The following is a 27,180-nucleotide window of genomic DNA, read 5'->3' as shown; positions in this document are numbered from 1 at the left end:
GTGTACATTTCAGGACAATAAGACATGAATCAGGCCAAGCCAAGCACCTTTTACTGGTCTGGGCATGAGGCCAGGGTATGAGCACTGAACCCTAGCTGCACATTACAGGAGGGAGAGAGAGAGGGAGAGAGAGAGAGAGAGAGAGAGAGAGAGAGAGAGAGAGAGAGAGAGAGAGAGAGAGAGAGTGTGAGTGAGTGAGTAAGAGGGGAGAGGAAAGTGAGAGAGGAGAGAAGATAGAGAGGGGGGAAGAAAAAGAAAGATAGAAGGAATAAAGAAAGAAAGCAGAAGCAAGGGATGAACAAGAGACAGAGGACAGAGAGATGTAGGGAAGGAGAATGACGTAACATAAAGATGACAAAAAGAGAACTGGATAATAAAGAACTACAGATCCAGAGAAGAAGAGAAGACGGTTGAGGATAAAAAAAAAAGGGACAAAGAAGATTAAAAAAAAGATCCTAAGAGTGTCAGACGGGTCTATCTTGCCAGGGCAGGCAGCCAAGCCGTGGAATGTTACACAGCCAACCACAGAGCTCTTTGAAGCATCTCAGAGCTCAGGCACTGCACAGCATCCCAGAGCCAGCCCCAGGGAAACAGGGTGGACAACACAGGGATTGTGGGAATGATCAACGGCTGATTGGTCCTCCAACTACGTCAAACACACATTACACCCCTAAGAGATTTAGAGTCCCCTAATTCCTTGCCATGGGTCAATGCACTCCACCCAAAAGACAAACATGTCACACACACATCCAGATTTACACACACACACACACACACACACACACACACACACACACACACACACACACACACACACACACACACACACACACACACACACACACACACACACACACACACACACACACACACACACACACACACACACACACACACACACACACACACGTCATCCTCATAATTGAGATTGGAAAAGTGCTGCCCCCCCCCTCCCCATCCACACCCAATCCCCGCAGTCCATCTCTTAATTACCCAGTTGACTCTCCAGATGTTCTCACAGCATCTGGATCCAGGGAAACAAGTCTCTGCACTACAGCAGGTACAGCGCAGTTCATCATCACAGTGACAACACTGCCCTGCCTTAACAACACTGCCCTGCATTAACAACACCAAACCTTGGCGTTCATGCCGTCAACTGCTGTTTAGACTGGCACAGCAAGCTAATTACCCTCTTATCTGGATTGCTATTACTGTGAAATAGGGCAAGGTTTTTTTGGCATGGACTGCCTCTTACTCACAGACGACTCCATCCTCTGAACACTGTCCAGTGAGAACCATGCTGTTCTGAGGTTGGCTGCGCTGCTGTGGTGGTCTTGGTGTGTGCGTGTGTGTGTGTGTGTGTGTGTGTGTGTGCGCGTGTGTGCAAGCACGCTTTTTGGAAGAGTCTTAAAAGGTAAACAGCACTTACTGCGGATCTGCCGTTTCATCTCCTTCAGAGGGTCCAGCCAGCACTACAAGGAAGACAGACAGAAAGGATATATTAAACTTCCGCACACACACACACCAGTTTGACTCAGAGCAAACCTGGGCATTGATTCAATGCCGCCGCCGCCGCCACACACACACACACACACACACACACACGTAACAAAACAGGTTTAAGGTTGTAATAACATACAGATGTGAAAATAAAAAAAAATCAGCACGATGACTAACAATGAAAAACACCAAAAACAAATCCACAGAAACACTGATTTGATTGGCAAGAGGAAGTGTAAAGGGGTGTGTGAAACTCTGTTTGTGTGTGGGGTTCGCAGCAGTAAAAAGTATTAAAAAAAAAATTTAAAAAAATTTAAAAATCACTTTAATGCTTGCCCTTTTCCTTTCAAGCTGGTTTCCATCAAGAATTGGCAGTGAAGGTATGGATAAACACAATATTTTCGTAAGAATATGACTTCATGTTGTTTTCGCAACAATGCTTGCTTTACGGAATTACATATTGGTTTCTTTACACCACAGAATGCCACAAAGCTAGTTTGATCTCATGTTGAACTTATCTGCAAATATTCTGCACACAAATAGCAGTACCAGAAGTCCACGATTTCCCCAATTACTCTTACAAGGTTAGGCGAAGCCGGGAAATTGCGCTTTACAACGGACACAAAAATATACAAGTCCTGTTGCCTGGGCTTGTTTTTAAGACCTCTGTGAAATCCATCTCACAGAGGAGGCATATTCAGCGCAGTTGAGTGGAAATAAACACATTCGCACACACATACACACGCACACAGTATTTTGGCTCTTTCCATGTCAACGTGGAACAGTCACACTAAAATTGGCGCATGGCAACTATGCTGATCTCGTTACTCTGTCCTTACTCACTTATCTGAGGTAAGTGTGTGTGTGTGTGTGTGTGTGTGTGTGTGTGTGTGTGTGTGTGTGTCTGCTAAGTCTTTATCATTAAAGCTGAGTTTACAAGGCCCAGACTGGAACCATATGGAGCAGAAGCGATTGCTCCTCTCCCTGCAGAGGAAACGGCTAGCCAGAGCACACACACACACACACACACACACACACACACACACACCCCTCTGTCATGTGTGTATGTGTGTGTGTGTGTAGGTGAAAGACCTTACTGTACACATCTCAAGCAAGCAACTTTTAAGGAAAGGGAGTCCCTCACTCCATTCCACCCCCCCCCCCCACCCAGTTAGATGTGCTGAAATGGAGCTACAGACTAGCAGATGTGGCCCTGGAAAGATATCACAAGCCTCTCCAGGCCGGTTCGGCCACATGCTCTCAGATGCACCTCAAAGGAAACACGGCATCCCCACACGCCATGGGTTTCCTATGAATCACAGCGGATTAATCTGGTGCAAACTTCCAGCTTTTAATTATAAGCCCCATTACGCAAACACATCACACGATGATGATGATGATGATGTGATCTCCATGTTGTGGCTTCAAGGAACTTCTAGGATCTTTCACATGACCGCCGTTTCTAATGACAAAAACCTGCAGGTCACGTGATGATTGCCGTTGCTATGGAAACAGTGTTTATACTTTACCGTCTGGTCTGTGTTGTCTTTGAAGCTCAGGCCGAAGTAGTCCTTCTCCAGCAAGTTGAGGGTCTCACAGACTTTGAAGAACAGGTACTGGCCCTTGGCCCGTTTCTGCAAGAGAGTAAGAGTTCAAGAGATATTTAAAAAAAAAAAAAAACATTAAAATAACAAATGGTAAGAGCTGAGCATAAATCCTGACGTTCGCACACTAAAATCCAAATGTCCGCCTTTTGACAGATGCTCGACTGTTAGGTTTGTAATGGACATCGGAGCTCAAGGAGTTTTCCAGCAGCGGTCATCTCCCCATCTGTTTTCTCTGCGAGCAAACGCTCCGGGCTGAAGATGACTGACAACATCTGAAAGTCATGAACTTGTCTTTCACACTTCATTAACCCAGGAGGGAGGGGGGCTGTTGGGGCATCTACAGTGCACAACTCACGACTTTAACCTCCAACGGTCACCTGCACTGTACGGGGAGGAGCTGTGTGTCATGCAATGTCTTTTGTAGAGCAGGAGATTCCAATCTTATTCTCATATGAGAACTATTAGTGTAGGTCTGCAGAAATAACTTCTGCTGAATACATCTAAGGTCTCTGAAGTACATGCAGACCGCACCCTTGTTATTGGTTTTTTAAGTTGTGCTGTCAATCAATGAAAAGAAAAATGCTGTGATTAATAGCAATAACTCAAACGACGGATATTTAAATGTAAAAATCACTGAGAATAAAACACAAAGGAAGTATTTTTTTTACATTAAAGTACTATTGTTTAATAGCATCTTTTCAAACTGTAAAGAAATCTGTAGTTGACAGGAGAGAATCAAGAAAAACCATCAATGCCATAAAAATTCACTGTCAGCTTGAAAGGCATACCTATTATATGTGTAGTACGTAAAGTGTGAAGGGATTTTCGGGGAGGGAGATACTTTGAAGGGAGCTAGCGTCCCTAAGTCAGCCCGTCGGTAGTTAGTTGCCCGTTGGGTTAGTTGTGCTCAATAGACCTTCAAGCTCGTGAATTCAACTCTGTGTCAGGTGTACATGCGATGCCCCCAGGTATGTTAACATCTATTTAAGCCTACATATGCACTAACAAAGAATAACAAAACCCAGGCAGCTTCATTATTTTTCAAATGAATCGCAAAAATGTATGTTATTTTGACAGCACTATTTTGAAAGGTCAGAAAGTGATGGTATTATTATTATTCACACACACAGGCATTTTTGCTTTTCTTTCTTCTCGCTTTCATTCTCCCTCCCTCCCATTTGAGTTTTTTGCTCTCTGCCTCATACACCTCCTCACCCTCTCTCACATTCCAGTGTTTCCCCTAGGTTTAAAGCTTTGGGGGGGGGGGGGGGGGGGGGGGGGGGGGAGGGCTGCGGCACGCTGCACGGTGCGCGGCGCGGCGTGGCGTGGCGTGGCCACCGACACAAACGCTTAAAGGAATCATGGTGTTCATGTGTTTCTTTTAATGACCGCAGTCAATATAACAACTAAACATCGGAACATGTCTTTTTATGACAATTATCCACAAAGTGTGCAGCTTTTGTCGCTGCACCGGTGTATCTTTCTGGGCTTCTGGAAGAAACATTTTTAAGATATTTGCGGCCTAAAATTCCTGATTTCGCAGGAGCTTTTCCAAAAAGTTGCGATGAAAGTTTTGATTTTTAGGTTTTTGTTGCAATGAAATTGGCGAAACAAGTGAAAGTTGCGATAAAAAGTTATGAATTGTCCTCTTTGTAATTATAATTGAGTTATTTGTTGAAAATAATTGATTAATAAACAAACATTAATTCATCAAGAACAAAACGATTGAGAAATGGTCCTCTTAATAACCTCACCAATATGCCAAACAAAAGATTACCAGGACTACAAAAATGTAGCAAAATAGGCTTTACTTATCCACAACGAAGTGCACATGTTGGCATTACAAAAGGACCAGTACGACTGAATAAAATGTTATGAATGTCTCAGCCTTCATATGACGAAAAAAAAAAAAAAAAAAACAGCCTGTGTCACTATGATCTGTCTCGTCATCTGACGTCCTGCCTGTGTTTCTGCCGTTCTCATTGCTTATCAACCTGTTTTGCTATCCTTGTTTATTTATTTTATCCGTATAGGTGTTGATGTTTAATTTCATATATTAATTTAAAGTCGTCCAATTTCAAGTCATCCATTCTTCAACACTAGCTGCTACCTTGTCTTCAAACAGAAAGTAACGTTAAATCTCCATGGCAACAGGGTTTGGCAAATAATCGGATTTATTGCTTCCTTCATTATTCACAGCAAAATAAATAATTTTCGTTACATTTCATAGATTTATTACCAGAGTCTATGTAAAAAGGGCCACGCACAACTCGCGGAAAATGATAAAAAATGGAAGCCAGATCTATTTCTGAATTTTCGGTGCGGACATTCTGTACGTACGTTCTGTTTCCACGTCTGTTGTAGCCATTCTCATTGGCGACCCTACCTAGGAAAAGATCTCTGCCGGATTCATAAACGCCTGGATATTAGTTTTTTAAAGCTTAAAAGTGTCCTTAGCTGTGCACTGATTCTTAAGCCCAATTCTGTCCGCTGGTGGGAGCGTGCTCACCTGTGTGTGTGTTTGTGCGCATCGCGGCCGAACTGCCATGCGCGATACAGAGAGCAGATAATTGTAAACGCGCGACCATGTAGAGACAGAAATTACATGCCGTCGTGTAAATAAGATAAATAACATAAGGCTATTTATTTTGCTTAATAAAAGAACAAGCTATAGACCTGTTCTATAGGAAAGGTAACCTTAAATTACTTCCGTTGTGATCTGGCGCTTTATAGAAAATAAAATTGAACAAAATTAACTTGACCTTCCAGGGGGGGCGGGGGGTGCCGTTGGGGGGGCGGGGCGCCCCCCTAATATAACGGTAGGGGAAACACTGCATTCACTCACTCACTCACTCTCTCTCTCACTCTCTCTTCATCTTTCCCACCTTCGTTGTCTTTCATTCTCGCTCGCACTGAATGCCTCTGTATTCGCCGGCACAGCAGATCTACACAGAGCCGTGGCATTACAGAGAAACCCCCAGCAAAGCCCCCCTGGGCTGTGTGCATGGAGGTTTGGTGACACTCGGTTTGGTGACACTCGCTGGGCCAAAGGGGCCATTTGAGGCCGGGGCACAAAAGCCAGAGTGTGAACTCTCTGCCTCCCTCAGAACAGAGGCCATTGGCAAGCCCCCGGGACAAAAAAAACATAAAAGTGTCCGCAAAGAACAATGACATCGATTTTGAGACGGCAACAAGAGTCGGCGAGGTTGAAATTCTGTGTGAGTGTGAGAAGTGCATTTTTTCCCCATCTCTGTCTCCTCTGCAGACAAGGGAACTATTTCAGATACTGCATGCCGAGACATCATCAGTCATTTTACAGAATGCCACCGTGTATGGTTTTTTTCCGAGTCAAGTCACTCACTCACTCTCTCTCTCTCTCTCTCTTTCTCTCTCAGGCTTGACAATAGTGACTGTCATATGAGCTCCAGTCTGCGTGCTACAGTTGGCGTGCACTGCTGAGCTGGGTGTGGTAGTTTTACAGCACTTCTGGTGTGTGTGTGTGCGCGCCTGAATGTGTGTGTGGGGGGGTGTCTGTATCTATCCATGTGTGTGCCAAAGGTGCAGCTTTTGTTTGTTTTCAAATTCCAAAAAAAATAAAAAACCCGCTCATGTATTCCTTCCTCATGGGAACCCTGATGGTTGGTGCTTTACAAACCAACCAAATCAGAGGAAAGCCAGCACTTGTTTACAAAGACTGGGACGGATTAACCTGTAAAATCCACCGCCACTGCCACTTCCTGCTCTTGGCGCCTGTAAACCACTTTAGCACTGACTGGTCAATGGTCATTACTAAGTGCGGCCTTCACTGTTAATGGATGACAGCTTTTACTATTGATCAGCCGGAAGAACAAAAAGCACACAGAGGGAGGCTGGAGTGCATTAGTGCTAGACAGATCATGAGTGGAATGGACTCAAAATACATCATATGCGTTCTTATCGAACACTGTTCAGCCATTTGCTGTTTAAAGGGATTCACTGTGGTGGGTGTATAGACAGAGAGACAGAGACAAAAAGAGAGAGAGAGTAAGAGAGAGAGAGAAGCATTAGACGTTTTGACAGGCGGTTTATGTTTGAGATGGGCGTTTCAGCTTTGTGTAAATACAGGGAGGCGCAGTTGGTCATTTGTGTACGTGTTTTGCAGCCACTGAGGGCTTAAGCTAATTTAGCAACTCCGGACAGCGCTGTCACGTAAGACTCGTTAAGAGTGTTTGCCGACAGGGAACACGGGTGGTCGTCTCCGCGACTCGAAACACACAATCAAATGTAGTACTGTATGCAGCGACGGCGTGGCTCAGACACTCTGATCAAAGACTCGTTTTTGGTGCTTTTGAGTTAATCATGTTTTGCAGGGAATCTTAACAGGATTTACAGAAGATATGTGGGAAAAAGGGGCCCTTTCAATTAGGTAAAGTGCAGGTTGGAAAAAAACACATATGGCTCCTCGGCCCAACCTAACCCCCAGATAGCGCATTTGCAAGGGGCATATCAGGGGACGGGTCTCCATGGAAACCATCACACCTGCGCCAGGTGTTTCCGAGCAACCAAACGAAATGCAGTTTGGCTCTGCAATTTGTCATTAGTCATAGTTAAGTCCGTGCAAGGATTGCTTATTCAGAACGTGACCTCATGGACCCAAGGCTGAACGGAGGTCTGAGGCCAAAAAGCTAATGCACGTCCACTTTTTGTCAACAAAGGATTAAGTGGCGCCCGGAGTTTACAGTTGGGCGGCTTTGTGCTTCTGACAAGTGAAGACAGCCGTCGGTTAACTTCAGCCCCCCCCCCCCCCCGCCCCACATGTGAACAGTTCAGTTTAATCCAAACACTCGTCAGAAAACTATTAGAACACCTCCCAACACTGAAACCAGAGATGAGGTGACCTCCGAGTGCCCTCTAGATATCACACACACACACACACACACACACACAAACCACCCAGCCTTCCTAGCCAAATCCACTAAATGCCCAGACATCACTGGAGACCCTGATTGAATTCGGAGAGGGGCTGGGCAGCTTGTGTTAGTTGGTGCCAAACATAGTACATTTGGAGCGGGGGGGGGGGGGGGGTGGATTGGCGGGAATATAGGCAGGCAAACGCCTGTTCAGATGACACCTAATTGAAATTGGCAGGTCAGGGGTAATCGAAATGTCTAGGCTCGCTGCTAACAGCTTAACAGGACACGTGGCGGTGGCAGAGGGGGGGACTGCCAGCGTGAGCAGATAGAATCTCTCCAGCATGACTCTTATAAGGAGCTCTGAAGGAGCACACCTCAAATCAGCACAATCAAAATCAGATCTGATGCTTTTCACTGGACCAAAAACATTGCTTTCCAAACGTCTGACACTTCTTCCTGTACAGTGATAGACAGCGGAACATGGTAGCATGCCACCCTTTTTGGAGAGTTTTTTTTTTTTTTTCCACATGGTCACATTTGTGCAAGCGCATGATGATCATTAGGCTGTTTTGATACCACTCCAGCATGGGTGTTGCATCAGCCATTACAGTTGAAAGTAGTACTTCTCCTTCTTCGTTTGCTCTCCCTGCCTGCACTTTCGTCAGCGGATGCATACACGCGCATGTGAGGCTGAAACACACGAAACAATCCATTTACCGTGTAGCGGCCTGCAGCTGACTATTTACGAAAAAAAAAGAAAAAAAAAACAGTGCGGAGAGAGAGGAGGGGGGTGGGGGGGTTGGAGAGGGAGAGCCAATGAAAGATCCCAACTCACGAATGATGATGAGAGCACAGGTGCAGGCAGGGAGAGACCGACTGAGCCAGCGAAGGGAAAAGTACTACTATAAACCACAATGGCTACCGCAGTAGCCGTGGCTGCGGTACGGGGGAAATGCTCTTAAACTGTGTTGACCCGGTAACAAGTCTAGAGTTAAGCTTAAAACTTGCACGACAACAATAAGAAACACAAAACCTGCAGGGGCCGCCGATGCATCACCAGATGTATCATCAACTCTGAGCCCCTCCCCACGTTTTTTTTTCAGAGGTTAGATTAGAGTAATCGCTCTACAGAGGAGAATTAAATGGGCATCAAGTTCAACATTGCCTATATAGTATAGTGAAAGAGGGACTCCCATTCACCTCATTCAAATCCCAGATCACACTGATGAAGAAAGATGGGATGAGTGAGAATCCAACCTATGCCAACGACAAGGCCTGTGCCCAGTTTATGGGAGTGACATGAGATAACCTCCAGGAAAAGACTAGTGACCAAAATTGCCACCATCTTCTACCTGTAATTTATGGTAGATGGTGCCACCCACGTCTCCACCAATTCAGAATACTCCACATTCATGGGATGGGGGGTGGGGTAAAGGAAAAGTGAGACAGAACAAGAGCACTCTCTCCTGCACTGTCAACTCTCATGCTCCCTCACCTCTCTCTCTCTCTCTCTCTCTCTCTCTCTCTCCTCCCTCCCCCCCCCTCCCTGTTGACCCAGAGCAGGAGACAACCACTCGCTCCTGCTCCAGATCACACCTCACACTGCTCACATCTCCATCAATAGTGACAGCAGCAGCAGCAGCAGCAATAGCACTGGTGGTGGCCAGTAGATACAGCTTGGCCAAAGCACAGAGACCCTCCTCACGCTCCCCCTCTCCTCTCCTCTCCTCTCCTCTCCTTTCCTCCTCTCCTCTCTCCTCCCCTCCTCACGCTCCCCCTCTCCTGTTCCTCCGCATCACACTCAACCACCCGCTAATGCTCAGCCAGCCAGCCAGCCCTGCTAAATTATTCACCAGCCAGAGAGACCAGTGGGCCACTGAGCTTTTTACGGTGGTCCTGGCTAGCCTCTCTCCAACATGGCCGCCCCCCACCCCTCACAGATACATCTCTGCAGAGACTCTGTATGTTTACATACCAGTGTTTCACAACATACAGCTTTGTTTTGTTTTCTTCCCTTCCTCAAACGCGAGAGCCTGTGAGCGGATTGGGATTTTATATCGTTTATTTTTTTCAAATCCACATGTCCTGGGAGTATTAAAAAAAAAAAAAATGCCATATGTGGAGAGGGTATATAGGACACAGCGTTCCCATTGGTCGAGACGTATAGACAGCAGTTTGCTGATTGGCCGGTGAGGAAGGGAAGAGAGCAGATCTGCTGTTGTAACAGCCGACCCTGGATGTTCTCTCGGACAATGTTGTGCTCGTCATATGGGCACTGACTCATCCAAGAAGCATCTTGATTCTCACACAGATGGGATCAATAGTCTTTGCTTAATTGAGGATTCTGTAAACACACTCACACACACACACAAGCCTGTCTCTGTAGACACACACACACACACACACACACGTCTCTGTAGACACACCCACACACGTCTCTGTAGACACACCCACACACACACACACACAAACACAAGCCTGTCTCTGTAGACACACCCACACACACACACACACACACACACACACACACACACACACACACACACACACACACACACACACACACACACACACACACACACACACACACACATCTGGCTCTATTAAGGTGGACTGAGTCCAGTCATGTGTCTGTTTATCACCTAAGGGTAGCTCCACGCCCGGCTGGCGACAAATGGGGGAGGAAGACTGATTAGCCAAAATAAGACCCAGGAGACGGAGAGAGAGCGAGAGAGAGAGTCCGCCAACCAGAGAAATCAAGAAGGGAGCCTACACGAAGGGAGGGGAGTAAATAAATGAAATGAGGCACATAAATATTGCAACAGTGAGAAAGTGGAGCGGGAGAGGCAAGAGTGTTTTTCCCCCCCCCCCCCTTTGTGTGGAGATTCTCAGCTGCATTGTACCTGTTAAACAATCACAAGTGTTTCTCATCTACAGTGATCATCACCTCCTGTTGGGGGGGGGGGAGAATTTAATATATCTCTTAACGGCATTGAGTCAGTCCCGAGGGTGCTAGACGTGCAAAGTGGCCTGCCCTGGTCATTCAGCAGACATTGCATTGTTCTCTCAACGGGGGGTTTCATGATTGAGAGTGAGGAGAGATGGGGAGGGGGCTGTGGATGGATGGATGGATGGATGGTGGGGGGTGGCTTTTCACAAAATATTAAGGTTAAGCTGCGGAATGCTTTGTTTATCTCTTTCATTTTAGCGATGCACGGCTATGGGAGCGCCACATTACATCTCGTTATAAATATGCCACCGTCTTCTGGATGACTGGTCCCCGACAATGGCATTTACTGATGCCTCAGCTTTTCTGAAAGTGCAAACAAAGCTGGCCCTGTTAAAACAGTGCTGGCCGCGCAGCAATTCAAGCCAGCCAGGCAGGCCCCATTCCACCGGCTGGGCCCCGGCGTCACCATTGGCTGGGCCCACCGGCTCCAAAAGCCATCACCATCACCAGCAGCAGCAGCTGCCACCAACATGCACCAGAGGCTCCAAAAGAGAGGTGACCAACACAAATAGTAGGCAACTCAAAAATGGCCTGGCCCCAGGTTTTGAAGCTGCAAACGGCTAAAAAAAAAAAAAAAAAAAAATCATTACTGACAAAAGTGCCAGAGACAACAAAAATATCACCGGATACTATACACCAAAAATAACAACGGCTAAAGAACATAACCCTGACTGACAAAACATCCTGGCAGAGCCTTGCCTTTACGTATAGACAAAATGTACCGCGTTTCCTCACCGCTGATGACAGATGCTACTTACTTGGTAGTACAACTTACAGTGGCCTTCAACAAGATGCCAAAATTGCACCCGCCCAATTCTTGTAGGTAACCTACCACATGATGGCTTCTTAAATTCAATTGTGATACTGAAATCCACTCATATTATAGTACTAAGGATTACTTTTTTTGCGCTCTGGGACGGTAGAGATTTGGCCACAGCTGACATGCTGAAACAAGGCACCGAGCAAACCCAGAGAGAAAGCCTTCATGGCAGAGGGGTCCTAACTGTAGAAACCGCTAACAGTCCAGTCATCTTGAGTTATCAGCATTAAGAAGCTGAAGGCTCACGTTTCTGGCCTCTTAATCATGTCAGCACCGGCTCACCATAGCACATGTCCAGTCAAGCCAAGCCCGGCAGATGCTGTGAGGTTAAATCTATAGGGGGGGTAAACCCACCAACCCAACCAAACTAACCTCATTCTAACTGCCCCCTGACCTCACCCCCCCGCCCTTCTCACCCCTAATCTGCTCCTGGGAGGGGGTCCCCAGACGAGCCCCCGTGGAGCACTCCTCTTTTTACCCCCTGCCCTACCCCCTCCAGTAGGGCCTGACCCGCTCCCACTGCATCCAGTCCCAGCCCATCACGTCACGTCACGCCCAGGATCAGAGGCCCAGGCTGCTTCATAAGCTCATGGGCTGATCGCTTCAGCACCACCTCCGCGGCAGCCATGATCCCATTACTACATGACCAGCCCACCCATACCGCATGTGTGTGTGTGTGTGTGTGTGTGTGCGTCTAACACACACACACACACACACACACACACACACACCCCCACACCCACACAGACTTACTGGGGGTCTTCTAGCGCCGCCTGTCTTTGAAGTCAATCTAAAGCAATATCTAGAGAAAAAGTCTGAGCCGTGACGTTCCAAAGATTTCCCATACTACACTGTACTATAATTACGTCCAAGACAATTTCCTTCAGGACTCATTATATTGTCGTGTCATTAAAATACTCATTAGTGACAGTGTAAGATAAAGGCTAAGGTGTGTACTTGGGACAATGCCAAGCTGAACCACTTGCAGCTTTGCCCAAAAGAACTTCTGAGGATGCGGACAGAGACTTTAACTTCTAATACTAAACTTTAACTAAATGAACTTCTCTAAGCTCTACGTTACGTTCAAAAGGAAATACCAACTTGGATTTTGTAGTGAGTGCTACAGTTCTTCAATATCTGTAAAGGCTCTCAACATACACCAATATTTCAATATCTCCTATTCAAATCAAATGCCTGCTCTGGTAGAACAACATGGAGGAGCTTTAAAAGCAGTCTTCACCAAGTTCAAGTTGTGCCAGGGCTGGGGGTGGGGTGTGTGTGTGTGGCCTGTCAGGCAGATGACTCTGGTCCAGTGGCCTTTCACCCCCCCCCACACTGAGGTCTGCCAAGGACACAGATTCAGTCTTCAGGGCCAAGGGACTGAGAGTGAACCAAAGAGGAGAGGAGAGGACTGGAGACGAGGAAGATGTCTGACTAAAGTGTTGTGCATTCGTGCGAGGGTCCTTGATTTGCCATATAGGAGCACCATATGTAGTGAAGTCACCATCGTGAAAAAGGTGCCCACAACACACAATGGATCAATTTCTCATCACACGCACTATTAGCATGCAAATGACAACACTGGCTATACTCATTTACATTACATTTAGTCATTTAGCAGACGCTTTTATCCAAAGCGACTTACATATGTGCGACTTACAATGTATACACATTTTACATTTACACTGATGGCACACTGCGCATCAGGAGCAATTAGGGGTTCAGTGTCTTGCTCAAGGACGCTTCGACAGGGAATCGAACTAGCAACCTTCTGATTACTAAACGACTTCTCTACCACTGTACCACTGTCGCCCCACTCAGAATTACAGTGAGCTCTCATTACTTACATCTTCAAGGCCAATGATAAGTGATCAGGAGGAGTAATGGGCCCCTTGAAGCGACTGAGAGGAAGGCTGAGAAAATAAGAGCCTCAATAAACTGAAACCCAATAGCTTGATTACAGACCCATCATCTTCCATGCGATCCCAACCGATGACCAAAAAGGAACATGCGCCTAAAGAAAACACTGAGAGCTAGGATAACAATAACATTATCTCACGATAGAGATACAAATAAAAATGGACACGGTTGAATTTGGCGATGGCGGATTAATTGTGCAAGACTCAGGCGTGGAGCCTAGCCAAAACTCCATTCTCCTCGCCTGTCTAATAAAGCAGCTGCTTATTGTTTTGGTTCTTTCTGTTCCATTTGGCTTTTCACATTCGGTGTTTAAAATGCGACTCCAATCCGATGGCTTTACAGTTGAAGTCAGAATTACTTACGGCGAGACGACACTAATTAACAGCAGCCTGATGATTTTTGATCCCCCTCCAGTTCAAACACTGACGTTCAGATTCCAGGTTCCATTTGCACGCATGCCTGGCTTAACACTATTTCTTAGAAAATTCAGTGTTAAATCAAAAATGTAAACACAAATTCAACACAACATTCAACTCCGTTTGCATAGCGGCTATCAGGGTCACCTGAGACCTTCCAACCATCTCCACCCCCACCGTCTCCACTATTCTCAGTAGTCACGATCAGGGCCTCAAGCCTCCCTGTTGCCATGGTTCCTCAAGGCGCTGAGTAAAAGGCATAAACCTGCTGGGTAATCTGGTTCTCTGGGTCACATGGCCTCATTAGCTACCTCCACACTGTTTACACATTGCTGTCCTAAAAATAAGCACTGGATTTCAAAAGGGTGATGAGAGGGTGACACGTGCACACACACACACACACACACACACTCAATTTCTCCCATCTATTTCGGACAGATTTTTTAGAAAATGCCCGCCTCCCTCTGCCACAGAAAAAGCATCACGATGATGAGTATCATCCAAGACAATGGAGTACTGAGAACAGGCAGGGGCAAAGTGGATTCCCTGAGAGCAATTCAACCGGAGTTTAGGGTCATGGTGTCCGTTTCCAACATGGCGGTGAAACGTTAAGCGACCCCACTTTCTTCATTTCATGGTCCTTCAATGTCCTTTGAGTTACTTAAGGTAAAGCAATACCACAGGGTCTATGTAATCCCCCTTCAATTAAAGCAAAACCCCAAAGAGGCCACAATCTCGGACGGAACTTAATGCGAGGCAGATACCAATAATCTCTGGGTAAGTACCATTCATTTTGTTCAATTCTTTGCACGCTTGACTTCATGGCTCACCATGGGCTGGGGATCAACAGGGAATCGACAACAATAACAAAAACAACAACAGAGAGAGATGATCTCAGAAAAGGCCAGTTTAAGCAGGCTTGGGAAATATAATCCCCCCCCCCCCCCCCCCCCCCCTCCTCTTGAAAAGCCCCTGGGGGCGGGCGGGCGGGCGGGCGTGGACTCTAGACCTCCCCAGGGAGAGAGGAACAGAGCGGGTGTGGTGGCTTCTCTTACCTCCACCTCACAGGGGAACTGGCTGCCGTCCAGCATGGTGACCTGGCACATGACCATCTTGATTTTCTTGGTGAGCCGCAGCGGGGAGAGGATGTTGGTGTCGGCCTTGTCCGTCGGCTCGTCCTCCTTCTTGGCCTCCTCACTCTCCTCCACTCCGTTCTCAGGCTTGGCGTCCTCTGCGTCCTTCTCCTGGGAGTCCTCACCTTTCTCCTCCTTGGCAGGCTAAAGGGGGGAGAAAAAAAAAAAAAAAAAAAAGCACACACAAGCAGATCAGAAGCCATTTAGACTGCACGCACGCACGCACGCACGCACGCACGCACGCGCGCACGCGCACGCGCACACACACACACACACACACACACACACACACACACACACACACACACACACACACGAAACAGATTTTATGAGCGTACACACTTGTGGTTTCTGATGTTTCACATGTGAGACAAACACTAATTTTATCAGTATACACGGCCAATTAGATAGTATGCACGCGCAGACAGATCGGATGTTAAAACACAGATTTCATGAGCATACACACTCATGGTTGCTGATGCACGTGTGAGACAAACACTGGTCTTATCAGTGTACACATCCCCCCCGGACCCCACACACACACAAACCATCATACATATTAATGTAAAGAAGGTTTGGGGGCGTCTGCTTCCATTTGTCATTTCTGAGAGAGGTTCTGGTCTCAGCCTGGATTATCTTCTTTTTTTTGGTCAGCTGACTGATGAAGCAGACCCATACTGTTTCACTCAGTGAGAGAGAGAGAGAGAGAGAGAGAGAGAGAGAGAGAGAGAGAGAGAGAGAGAGAGAGAGAGAGAGAGAGAGAGAGAGAGAGTGGAGAGAGAGAGAGAGAGAGAAAGAAAGAAAGAAAGAAAGAAAGAAAGAAAGAAAGAAAGAAAGAGAGAGAGAGAGAAAGACGGCACCGCTCTGGACGGTCACAGCCATTTTTTCCGCTGGACTGCCGGCTGGAGATGATGAGGTCATTGGGCGGATGGAGATGGGAAACATGGAAAACAGGAGGCGATCCGGCCTGGAATATCGATGGGAACAATGAAGGACGACATCATTCATTCTGCTGCATGCCTCTTTTCACAACGCCGCCCTTCTCCAATGATAGAGATTTATTGCTACGTCTGATCCAACTCAAAAAGAATGCAGACTTTTTTTTTTGGCATGACTCAAACACAGCTGAGAGTTGTGTCAATTGCACCCTCGCCTGTTCGAGGGCGCATAGATGACGCAGTAACTAATTGACCTTCACAGCAATGACTCGAGATTACAGCTCGGAAGATCAGCTGTCCCCATTTCGGTTTCTCTCTTCTCCAAGGTGCCCTGCGGCATCATGGGAAGAATTGGCACATACGTATTTATATAGAATCTAGCGGACTGAAATAAACGGCACCAATTCCTCTGCAGCTGAACCAGGCCAGTGGTGCCCATGCTCAAAGCTGACATAAGGACAGGAGAGGGTCAGAGAGTGCAAGATGTTTCAGAAAGAGACAGAAAGATGTTTTCCGGAACCCTCAACCAAGACCAGAGGAACAGGAAGCACAAGAGTATCTCTGAAAGCGCACATCAAATGATCCTTTTGCTCCTTCTGACCAAAATGTTTACTGCGGACTACCTGGGTTTCGGCGCTGCCTATGGAGTGCTTCTCCTCCTCCTTGTTGTTATCTGCCTTTGCGTCCTCTGCGGGCGGAGCCTCCTCTGCGGCCTCCTCCTTCTGCTGCTGCTCCTGGGACTGGTCCGCTGTTGAGGCCTGGACCGGCTGCTCCCCGTCGACCTTGGACTCCTCTGCCGCCGCCTCGTCCTCCTTCTTGTCTTTCTCCTTCTTCTCCTCCTCCTCCTCTTTCACTGCTTCCACGCTCCCCTCCTTGGGTGCGTTCTCTTTGGGTCCCACCTGGCTCTGGGACTTGGACCTCTTAAGCCATGGAGGAAGGAACCGGGAGATGCCCTTGCCTCCACCCTCCTTGTCCTTGTCCTTCTCCTTCTTGTCTTTCTTCTCCTCCGCCTTAGCCTGCTCGCTCTCGGAGGTCTGCTGCTCCTCAGAGGCTGGGGTGTCTGCTGTTGCTGCTGCTGCCTCTTCGGCCGCTGGTTCGGCCGCTGGTTCAGCCGCTGGTTCGGCCGCTGGTTCGGCTGCTGGTTCGGCCGCTGGTTCGGCCGCTGGCTTGGCCTCGCTGGCGGGTTCTTCCTGTGGCGCAGGAGCTGGAGCTGTAGCGGTCGCCGGGGGCTGTTCCGCCTTTTCCGGCTCCTTCTTCACCTCCGTCTCAGATCCCACCTCTGTCGTCATGGTACCCGTGTGCACTGTGAGGAGAAGGAGAGAAACGAGCGGAAAGATGAGTCATGAAAAAAAATCATTATGGCCAGGAGGAACATTAACAAGGTTAAATATTAACCTGGTAGGTTGTGAGCAGACGGTATTTTGTTCTATTGTGACACCGAGATACACTAATCTGTTTTATAAGCAAGGACAATGAGGTGGCTCCGGTTTTCATATAGTGCAGCACGGAAGTGGCATTCAGTTTCAAGCCTTTTCATTCGGATTAGCTATGCTATGTAATAATGGCTTTGAGCATCATTATGTAATTTAATTCCCCTAAATGGCAGCGTGGGTAGCAACAATGAAGGCGTCATCACACGGTGTAGAAGCGCAGAAATGAAGCAAAAGAGCTTTGCCTAGGGCATAACAATTTTTCTTTCTTAAGCCCAAATATCACTGACCAGAGAACAAGCACACACCCATAAATACATAGGCCACACACACACACACACACACACACACACACACACACACACACACACACACACACACACACACACACACACACACACACACACACACACACACACACACACACACACACACACACCCCCCAAACCCAAACTCTACAATTCATTCAGAATGACAACATCTCTCAAGAGGCAATGGGAATTTTAGACCCTCCACATTCCTCTCTGCATAGAATGAGGGCATGGGCGCAGGAGAACTCACAGGAGGTTCACAGCTAGGGTAGCTCATTTAGTCTAGTGACGCAGGGAGCTGCACAGAAAGCAGTATGAACTTCACAAACCAACGGCATAGAAACAAGCCGTCTCCGAAGGGAGGCTAAACGGCAGGGTTTGGGGATTCTGGGGAGATGTCTGACTGATCTCGGTGTCTTCACTGAGAATCAGTTATGAATCCAAATGTTGAGCCTTGGAAGCTGAGCCTTGGAGATTCAGTCATGGAAAACTTGTACAGCTCAGTTGTTGAGTTGTGTGTGTTTTTGGCAAATTATGTCTGGGCTAATTTGCACCAAGAGGTACACTGTGGGGTGGTGGTGGTGGTGGTGGGGGGGAGGGGGGGGGGAGGCTTGGTTAAACAAACAGGAAGTCTTGTCCGCAGCATACAAAGCTGAATCTTGGGTTATCCACCATGGGGCATTCCAACGTCCACTTCAGTTATCCTGTCACAATCGATATGTGCGTGTTGGCGCAAACGCATTTCATGGTGCGCCTATTTTCAGCGCCCACGCCGGGAGAATTTATAAATAGCAAACAGCAGCGGCGCACGCTTGAACGGTCGGAGAGTTATGAGCGAAAGAAGCCATTTTATGTACTTCGTTTGGGGGGGGGGGGGGGGGGGGCGGCGGGGGCTGCACATATTTAAGCCGATCACGTGATGAGATTGACACAGGGGAGTTTAACCAGTAGGAGAGGGGCCGAGAGCCTGACTGAGCAGAGCTCAGTGCTGAGTCCCCCTCTCATGGAAGGTGAGAGAGTGCAGCAATTAAGAAAGGTTATCCAAGAAATATAATTTTTGTATTTGGCTTGTTATGATTGATGGTGAAGGCTGCCTCCGTTCTGCTAATGAAGAGGGTTGTTACTCATAATCGGTGTCGGGGACGACCGAAGGGAGAGCAAATCATGACTGGGAGCTAGACAGCAAAAAAAAAAAAAAGAGAGATGCTGAGAGAGAGAGAGAGAGAGAGAGAGAGAGAGAGAGAGAGAGAGAGAGAGAGAGAGAGAGAGGGAAAAAGACAAGGACAGAGAGACAAGGAGGGAATGAGAGAGAGAGAGAGAGAGAGACACAGGGAGAATGAAAGAGAGATGGAGAGAAACAGGAAAGAGTAGATCTCTCCAATAAGTAGGAGTACACTGAGGACGTTATGTAAACTGTGCCATTGATGACCACTGACAGCAGAGATGTTTCAGGACCTCTTAACCAAGACCAGCTGGCCCTCTGGTAGCCCTTATTGGATTGCGATGATAATTCATTTAGCAGTAAAAATGAATTTACAACCCACAGCTTACTTCCTGGCAAATGTACCTCCGATACTGAGGTCATGTGCAAAACGCACCTCTGGCCAAGTGAAACTTTGAAATATAAAACCACTACGCTTTGTATAAAGACACGAAGAACAAAAAGGTATGGCACTGGTTTAACGTTTTTGAATGGTCACACGTCAGCATATATAGTCACAATCACATGTACTCATAGCCCCTGGTATAGATACACGGATTACACCTTGGCCCAAAAGACCAATGGTCACGCTCCTACAAAGATAAAGACTCAGGCAACTGTTTCTTACGTCTTAGGATACTCAATCCATTTCTGCTAGGAGTAAATCATCACACTACCAGTATCGTCTTTATGGGAACAGTCATCAATTCCGCGGGCTCTTTGGTGAGCACCGCAACGTCCCTCAAAGTGAGAACAAGAAGCATTGTCTTTGCAGGATTTTCCAACACATTTTCGAAAAACAACCTCCGTGACCAGGTTCTGCTCAGGCTGCGGACGAAAACGATGAGCAGGAACACACCGGTCTACGAGTCCAATCAGCGAGTATCAGTGTCAGGGCCCTGCCACCCCCGTGGGCCAGAGCCTAAATCCCCAAACTGCAAGCCTTGCAGATGAGAGTGGTTGAAACAACACAACCTGTCAAAACCAATCATGTCTCGGCGGGCTCCTACAAAATGGCCTCTCGATCCTGGCGCTGGTGTGCTCTCATGCTTTCAGATCCTCTTTGCTTTAAGAGGCTAATATTACCACGCTCCTAATCCACCTCTGACCAGACACAACAGACCTGGAGTCATGGCCTGCCAGAACACTGTGTGTGTGTGTGTGTGTGTGTGTGTGTGTGTGTGTGTGTGTGTGTGTGTGTGTGTGTGCGTACACCTTTGGTGTATGTAAAACAAGTGTTTAGCTTTAAGCTTTGCATATGTTTTGCTATCAAAGTGTGTGCGTTTACTAGGCGGGACAGTCTGTATTTTCACAGAAAGCTCTCAATCTGTGTGTGTGTGTGTGTGTGTGTGTGTGTGTGTGTGTGTGTGTTAGAGGACAGAATTGGGATTCTGAGTGTTCAGTGCCCAGCTGCAGATCAGTGCTGTGTGGAGCTGTCAGGGATTTGGCTTATCTTCCGTCAAAGCACAGGCCACGTCACACCTGCAACAGGGCAATGGGGCGGGACACATTAATAATTCCGCCCTATGGACGTGAGAGAATGCTCTAAGGGCCATACTTCAATGGAGAACACCCATAAATTGTTTAATTAACTGGGTTGCATATGTATGGGCTTGGTCATAGCAATCTGTAAGTGGCTAAAAAATAAATCAATGCTGTCAAAGTGAACTTCAAAGTTGTGGCAATATTAAAGTCAATGCTGAGTGATATATAAGGCTTTTAAATTAGTAAATGCAGTCGGACGCCAGGGGTTGAATTTATGAAAGGCATTTAGCCTATGCTTTTCTGGTCAACATCTAAGCTTTAAACACTCATCAAACATACCGGTAGCTTGTACGCACACAGATAAACAGCAATAATGAGTGCAATTTACAAACGATGATCATAACCCGTTTAGCTGTCTAAATTGGCTAATCGCACTATGATCAACTGTTCAAAATGAATATCCCTGTGCATGGGCCCTCATTCAGCTGGGTGAGCCAGACCTGAATATTACCACCTTTCAGCGTGCATGTTGTGTGAGTACAGTTTGGACACTAGACTGCTATTGAGGAGTCACCAACACGTCCAAAAAGACATTTCATTTTACACATTTTAAAAGGTTCAGGAGGCCCAGTGATCCTATATTACATTGCAAATGTATATCACTTAAGTCTTCAAGCAGATCGCTCCAATCTGTGAATGTTCTGAACCCCTGCCAGCAGCAACAATGTTCTTCTATCGCCTCTTGGGCAAACTCGAGTACTCACAATGCATCCATTTTGCCAACTGCCCAGACATCTGCATTATACACTCGTTAAACAAGCCCCCACGGATGTCTGATCTTTTTCACCGTCATTTAACCACAAGTGACATTTAAACATTTAAATGCCTGTTGGACAATCACCCTTTGTGATTTGGCGATTCATTTTCAACACTTGATCATGCGATTAGCCAAGTTAGACGTGTCTAAGAAAAACACCAGTCATACATTTGGAACCAGATGTTTGACCGTTTACATTTTAACTCATTTCTCAAGAATGCTCTGAAATAATAATAAAAAAAATGGTCACTAATATCTTCTTCTTTTCGTTTCACTGAAGCGTGATAGTTATATGGCAGTTTCCCATTTCTTTACACAGTCCTCTGCGTTTTTGTTGAATACTGCAAGGTCTTTTGGGCTGCAAGGGTTAGGTAGTAGAGGGCAGACAAGGCAGTGTTCCATTGTATGGTCTGCTTGTCCACATTCACAGGTGGTTGGGCCAGTCTTGTAGCCCCATCTGACCAGAGCATCTTTGGATGGTCCCGTTCTTGTTCTAAGGAGGTTGAGTGTTTTCCATTGAGCCCATGATGTCACTAATATGTCCAGGTGCAATCCCCCTCAGAGGCCAAAAACAGGAAATACAAAGTTTTTGCCAGTTGGATCCAAACAAACATTCACCAATTCCTCAAAACAACACACACACAGAGGCCATGTTTCCCAAAAGCATCACTGAAAAACGGGGAAACGCACCCCAGAGCTAGTTCCTTGTCTGTCAGATACACTCAAGTTTACAACATGAGACCTATTAAAGAAGGCCTATTGTGTGAGTACAGTTTGAACCTTTGACTGGAGCATGGGTGTGGACTACAGGATCCCAACTCTGGATCTAATTAATTAGGCCCAGGGTAAAGGTTTTGTGAACTGGATGTCCAATGCTGGATGATATCTGTGGAATGGCTCACCCATTGGACACAACTAAGATTTGGGAATCGTTCTACACTGGATTTGAGGAAGATGTTGAACTCTACTCGAAATGCAACCTTGTGTGTATTAACCTCAAGATTAGCTTCTCCACACTCACAAACTTGGAAAAGACGACCTAGCCTGTGTGACGCTGGGTTGACCAATGTAAATTTAATTTTTCACTGAAAACAGCTGTTGCCTTATCAGCTTATCCTCCCTGTGTTGCAACAGCGTTGCGAGCCAGACGACTTCCTGCAGCCTCCAGTGAGAATGGAGGCCATGACTAATGTGACTGGCTGATTCCTCTCTGCCTGCGCTCCACAGCAACTTCTTATGAATGAGTCCTCTGCCAGATTCACAATCTCTCTCCCCATCTCTGACACACCCACACATAAATAAAAAAAAGGCAACACTACTTTACTATCTGACTTTTACCTTTGTACAAAGTATTGGAAACATTTAGGAATGTCGTCACAAAATTGAGAGGCATTCCGCCCAAGTTGCCATTTAATGCCATTTCCCCCTCCTCTCCTGCTCCCATATGACATGTTTCTCCAGGCATAAAATGGACCGTTTATTACAGCCATTACATAACCCCTGTGCTCCAGCCATCTGTTGACCATGCCAAACATGTTTACTGTAAATCTCTAAACCCGTACAAAAACAACAAATCTGCAACAATAATAAAAAAAAAAGCAGCCCTATGCTTTTTGTTTTGACTGTGCTGATTTTCGTGTCGTCTAATTTTAGAACTTTGAGACGTGGATAGAGAACTACAAGGGTGAGAGAATCCTGTTGATGTGCCTCGCGGATAAAAAAAAAAACACAACAGGCGGGTGGAGAATCCCCTCCCCAAGCTCGGGGAGTGCATAGGGCTGAGGCGAATTGTTTGACTTGGTGTCTGCGCCCCAGGGAAGCGGACAGTACCAGGAATGCGCTTCAAAAAGGGATCAGCGACAGTCCGGCTTTCATTTCCCTCACATCCACTGCCCCGCCCCCCCATCACCGACGACCCTCCACCGAAATTACAATAATAAAAACACTATCAGTACCACGGCAGAGGTGCCAGGCCAACAGGGTTTCCCAAAAGCATGATAAGAGTGATGGAAAGAGAAGGGGGGGAAACACAGAGAGCAGGGTTAGGAATATTTCTAAATCCCTGCTAGTCCTTCAGGCAGCCATTCTTCAGATTTTGGTTGCCCGAAATGAATTAGACTAGGCCAATTTTTTATTTTTTTTTTTAAATGCATGTGGAAAGGTAGATATATTCAAGAAAGCTATTAAAAAAAAAAAAAACACCACCACCACAACACATTTATTTAACAAGCACAGACTGCAACACTCATAAATATCATGCGTCTCACTAAAGTTTGGGGGCTGCGAGGGATATTGTGCCAGACTCCACAGGAAACAAGCTTGCTGTTCTTTTTTTTTTTAACATAGTGTGCGTTTGTGTGTTCATGCATTTTATCGTTCTGTAAACGAATAACATGCAATACATTTTGATAAATTGATTAATGAAATATTTAAAAACCCATATGATTTTATGCATAAGTCCATATGCAACTTGTATGGATTGCCTGTAAATACAGATTTCCCCCGATTTAAGTTCCCAACAGGGTTTACACAAGGCTTGGAACATTTGATCTAGCATATAAGATCTTTAGCTGTCTGCCATTAGCTAGTTAAGCTTGCTCATTGCCTAATGTTTCTTGCCTGGTATGCATGCATTGTGTAGGCTACTATTCTAACATTTTAAGAATCAATACATTTAAACATAAATCAAAATTTTTGCCCATAGCCTTCATATCGTCACTATGACTGTGGCGATGGACAAATGGATAAAGGTGTGATCAAACTTTAATTAAATCTGACATCCTGTTGTGGTGTATATGCTATATGATGAGATACAGCTTTGTCCTTTATGTGTGCAAAACAGTATTGATCCCTGCTGGTGGAGGTCTTTAAATCACAACCTGACTAGTATCTTTCTAGGACATCGGGCTAGCGATTTAGCGAGCCCTGGAGGGATACGTACAGTAGGTTTTTTAAATTGACAAATATATCACATCAGATAGACTCAAAGATGACTCCACTAGTCAAACACTAAAAGAAACAGTGTGTGGTTAGGTGGCTGGGAATATAAAAAAAAAAGTTCCCATAGCATTCCTGCTTTTCATATGGAATTTAGCCCAGCACACATGTAAACATGCTGACTCACACGTATGCATGTGTGCGTGCTGGCACACACGCATACACACACGGTCATGACTGCAGAGCCCAGGAATATTACACGGCCACAAGCGTGACAAATTGTATACAGCAGCAGACGCCTGGATCTGATCAGATCATCGTAACCCTTAGCCATGTCATGTCCCTGGCGTGGCACATCAGAGCTATAAAGCACACTGCTGCAGACCCCACCTTCCGTCGTACACGAAGACACTCTAAGTTAAATATATATATTTTTTGTGACCCTAACAAAGCACTGGTGTGCAACTCAGCCCTCAACGACCTCTTTGTGTCCCATCAAATTCAAATCACCTGACCCCACCTCCTGTCCCGAGCTAATGACCAATCCTCCGTCAGCCTCCATGTTGGCTCAAGCACCCTCATCGCCACATCTTATGAGCGCCCGAACAGAGAGGTGAGGAAACACCGAACGCAGCTGTGCCAAGGAAGGATGGGGGGGGGATTGGGAAAGGCAGGAACGTCATCTTACCGTGCACTGGTCCTTTCTTTCTCGCTACCTTTTCCTGTGCTTTTTCCTGCACCTTCCCTTTCTCTCTCGCTCTCTCGCTCTCTCTCTTTTCCAGCTGATCAGACTCCTGCTGCTCGGCACGCTGTCATTACGGAGCTGTGCTGCCAACTCGGGGAGTGGATCACACGAGAAAGGGAGAGAGGGAGAGAGAGAGAGAGAGAGAAAACACTAATGAGAGAAAGGGAGGGGTGACTGTGACAGTGGGAGAGGCAGCGAGGGAGGGTGGGAGAGTGAGAGAGGAGGAAGGGGACTAGTACATACACACACACAGAAGACAGAAGACAGGGAAGCAAATATTGAGAGAGACATCAGAAAAAGAGAAAGTTGAGGGGCAGAAAGAAAGAGATCGAAGCCAGAATGAGGGATGACAGGCAATAGAGCTTCACAGATAGAAAGGAAATCGGAGGGATCTGATCAGATAAATGGGGGCACGAACAGGTCAAAAGATAAAATGGAATCAGAGAGAGAGAGGCAGAGGGGAAAATGTGTCAAAAGGGAATGTGTGTGTTGCGTGTGAGGAAGACCCCAGACGGAGGGAGAGATGTGTGAAAAGAGACATGCTCCCAGCTGCAGTGCCAGACATGCCATCTTCACAAACACTCCATGCCCTTGCCCAAGCATTTCCCCTCGGGGGCCACATGCCTCTGGCACACCAGTGACCTCAGACAAGCTTCTCTGTCTCGGTGTACCTTTGGCGTCGGCGCATGCCCCATCTATCTATATGCATTTCAAACTTGTGGCTACTACAAACTACATAGACACTTGCATGCAGTACCAAAAAAAAGGCTGGGCTTTAAGTGCTCTTTACAGGCTCATACACAAAGGATGAACTTCAAAAACATGCCATTCCTCTCCCTTTCCCGCCTCTACCAACTCCCAACACAAGCACACTGCACGCCATTCTGTGCAGACAGAGTGCAACATATAGCTACATCCTAATGGTCTCCAAATCAAGTTATTCTAATGGTTTGAGTGCTGCTAGCAAATTGCATTTTGAGCAAATCTGATCCCTGCTGAGGAGTCAGTGTCCACCACATCACACATGGACACACGGAGACAGATGGTGCAGGTCAAAGAAGTCAAACGGAAGGCAACTAGAGAAACAACAGATGCCATATCAGATGTCCGAAAACATGGACGAAACAAGCGAGAAAAACCATGGAGGGAGAGCCAAGACGCTTCCGTCTGGCTTTGGCGTCGACCCTGACCAAGCATCTCCCCAAGAGTTCAGAAGGTCATCGCTCAAACACCCAGGGTCAAGAAGTTTGGACAACAGGATTAGGGCCTATAAAATACCGTCTGAAAGACAACAATTAAAGAGGCGGGAGAACAAACTGGGAGGGGTTCGCCACCAAAAAGGCTTTAAATCAAAAGGACTTTCAGGACAAAAAGACGTCAAAACATTTACTTCCAGAATGTCTTAGCTACAAAAAAAAAAAAGAATGCCCTTCAACTGGCCACTGGTCCCCCAACCCCCACCGCCAAACAAAACCTCACCCTCCCCACTCTGCTGATCACCATGAGCCAAATATGGATTATTTTATTAGGGTTGGGAGCATGGAGAGTTCTGACCAATGTGATGGATATGAGAACAGCAGAAGCCACAAGTGTTCTTGGCATTTCTCTCTTCACTGCTGAGTGCTGTCGAGCAGAGCCCAGCCACCAGGTCGGGACAGTAGCATATTTCCATCTGGGCTCTGCCAGTGATAACATCGCTAAATTTGAGAGAGGGCGACTTTTACATTCAGATAAGACACACAAACACACACACACACACACAGATCTAAAACACGGAGACTGACATGGACAAACACTACTGTTCTGGCTGAAAGGAGATGCTGGCTCTTTCCTTCTCTTTTACCTGGGAAATAAAGTAGGTGAAATGGAGCCTGAAGAGTGCATAAATACACTTGAACTTGAATGAACCACACCTGCCGGAGGCAATGACGCCATGCATATAGGGACAAGTGTGCATGAGTGTGTGTGTGTGTGTGTGTGTGTGTGTGTGTGCGCGCACGCCTGTGTGTCTGCATGTG

The 27,180-nt window shown here is 46.6% G+C and overlaps 1 protein-coding gene across 15 annotated transcripts in view; it reads right to left on the bottom strand.

Moving 5' to 3' along the window:
* The window catches only part of epb41l2 (erythrocyte membrane protein band 4.1 like 2), an 81,757-nt gene that overhangs the window by 39,377 nt on the left and 15,200 nt on the right, over positions 1–27,180 (bottom strand). For 14 of the 15 annotated variants that reach the window (XM_031581099.1, XM_031581103.2, XM_031581096.2 and 11 more), the window contains exons 2-5: positions 16,860–17,539; positions 15,221–15,442; positions 3,030–3,134; positions 1,430–1,472 (exon numbers count right to left, since the gene is read on the bottom strand). In XM_031581099.1, the coding sequence (XP_031436959.1) occupies positions 1,430–1,472; positions 3,030–3,134; positions 15,221–15,442; positions 16,860–17,525 (1,036 nt within the window). In that variant the 5' untranslated portion in view covers positions 17,526–17,539. The remainder of the gene's footprint in view (positions 1–1,429; positions 1,473–3,029; positions 3,135–15,220; positions 15,443–16,859; positions 17,540–27,180) is intronic. The other variant, XM_031581108.1, reaches the window with a different exon arrangement.

The sequence above is a fragment of the Clupea harengus genome, chromosome 15, assembly GCF_900700415.2.
Source record: "Clupea harengus chromosome 15, Ch_v2.0.2, whole genome shotgun sequence".
Lineage (NCBI taxonomy): Eukaryota > Metazoa > Chordata > Actinopteri > Clupeiformes > Clupeidae > Clupea > Clupea harengus.
Note: the sequence above shows the minus strand (reverse complement) of the source record. Positions and strands in the feature narration are given on the sequence as shown.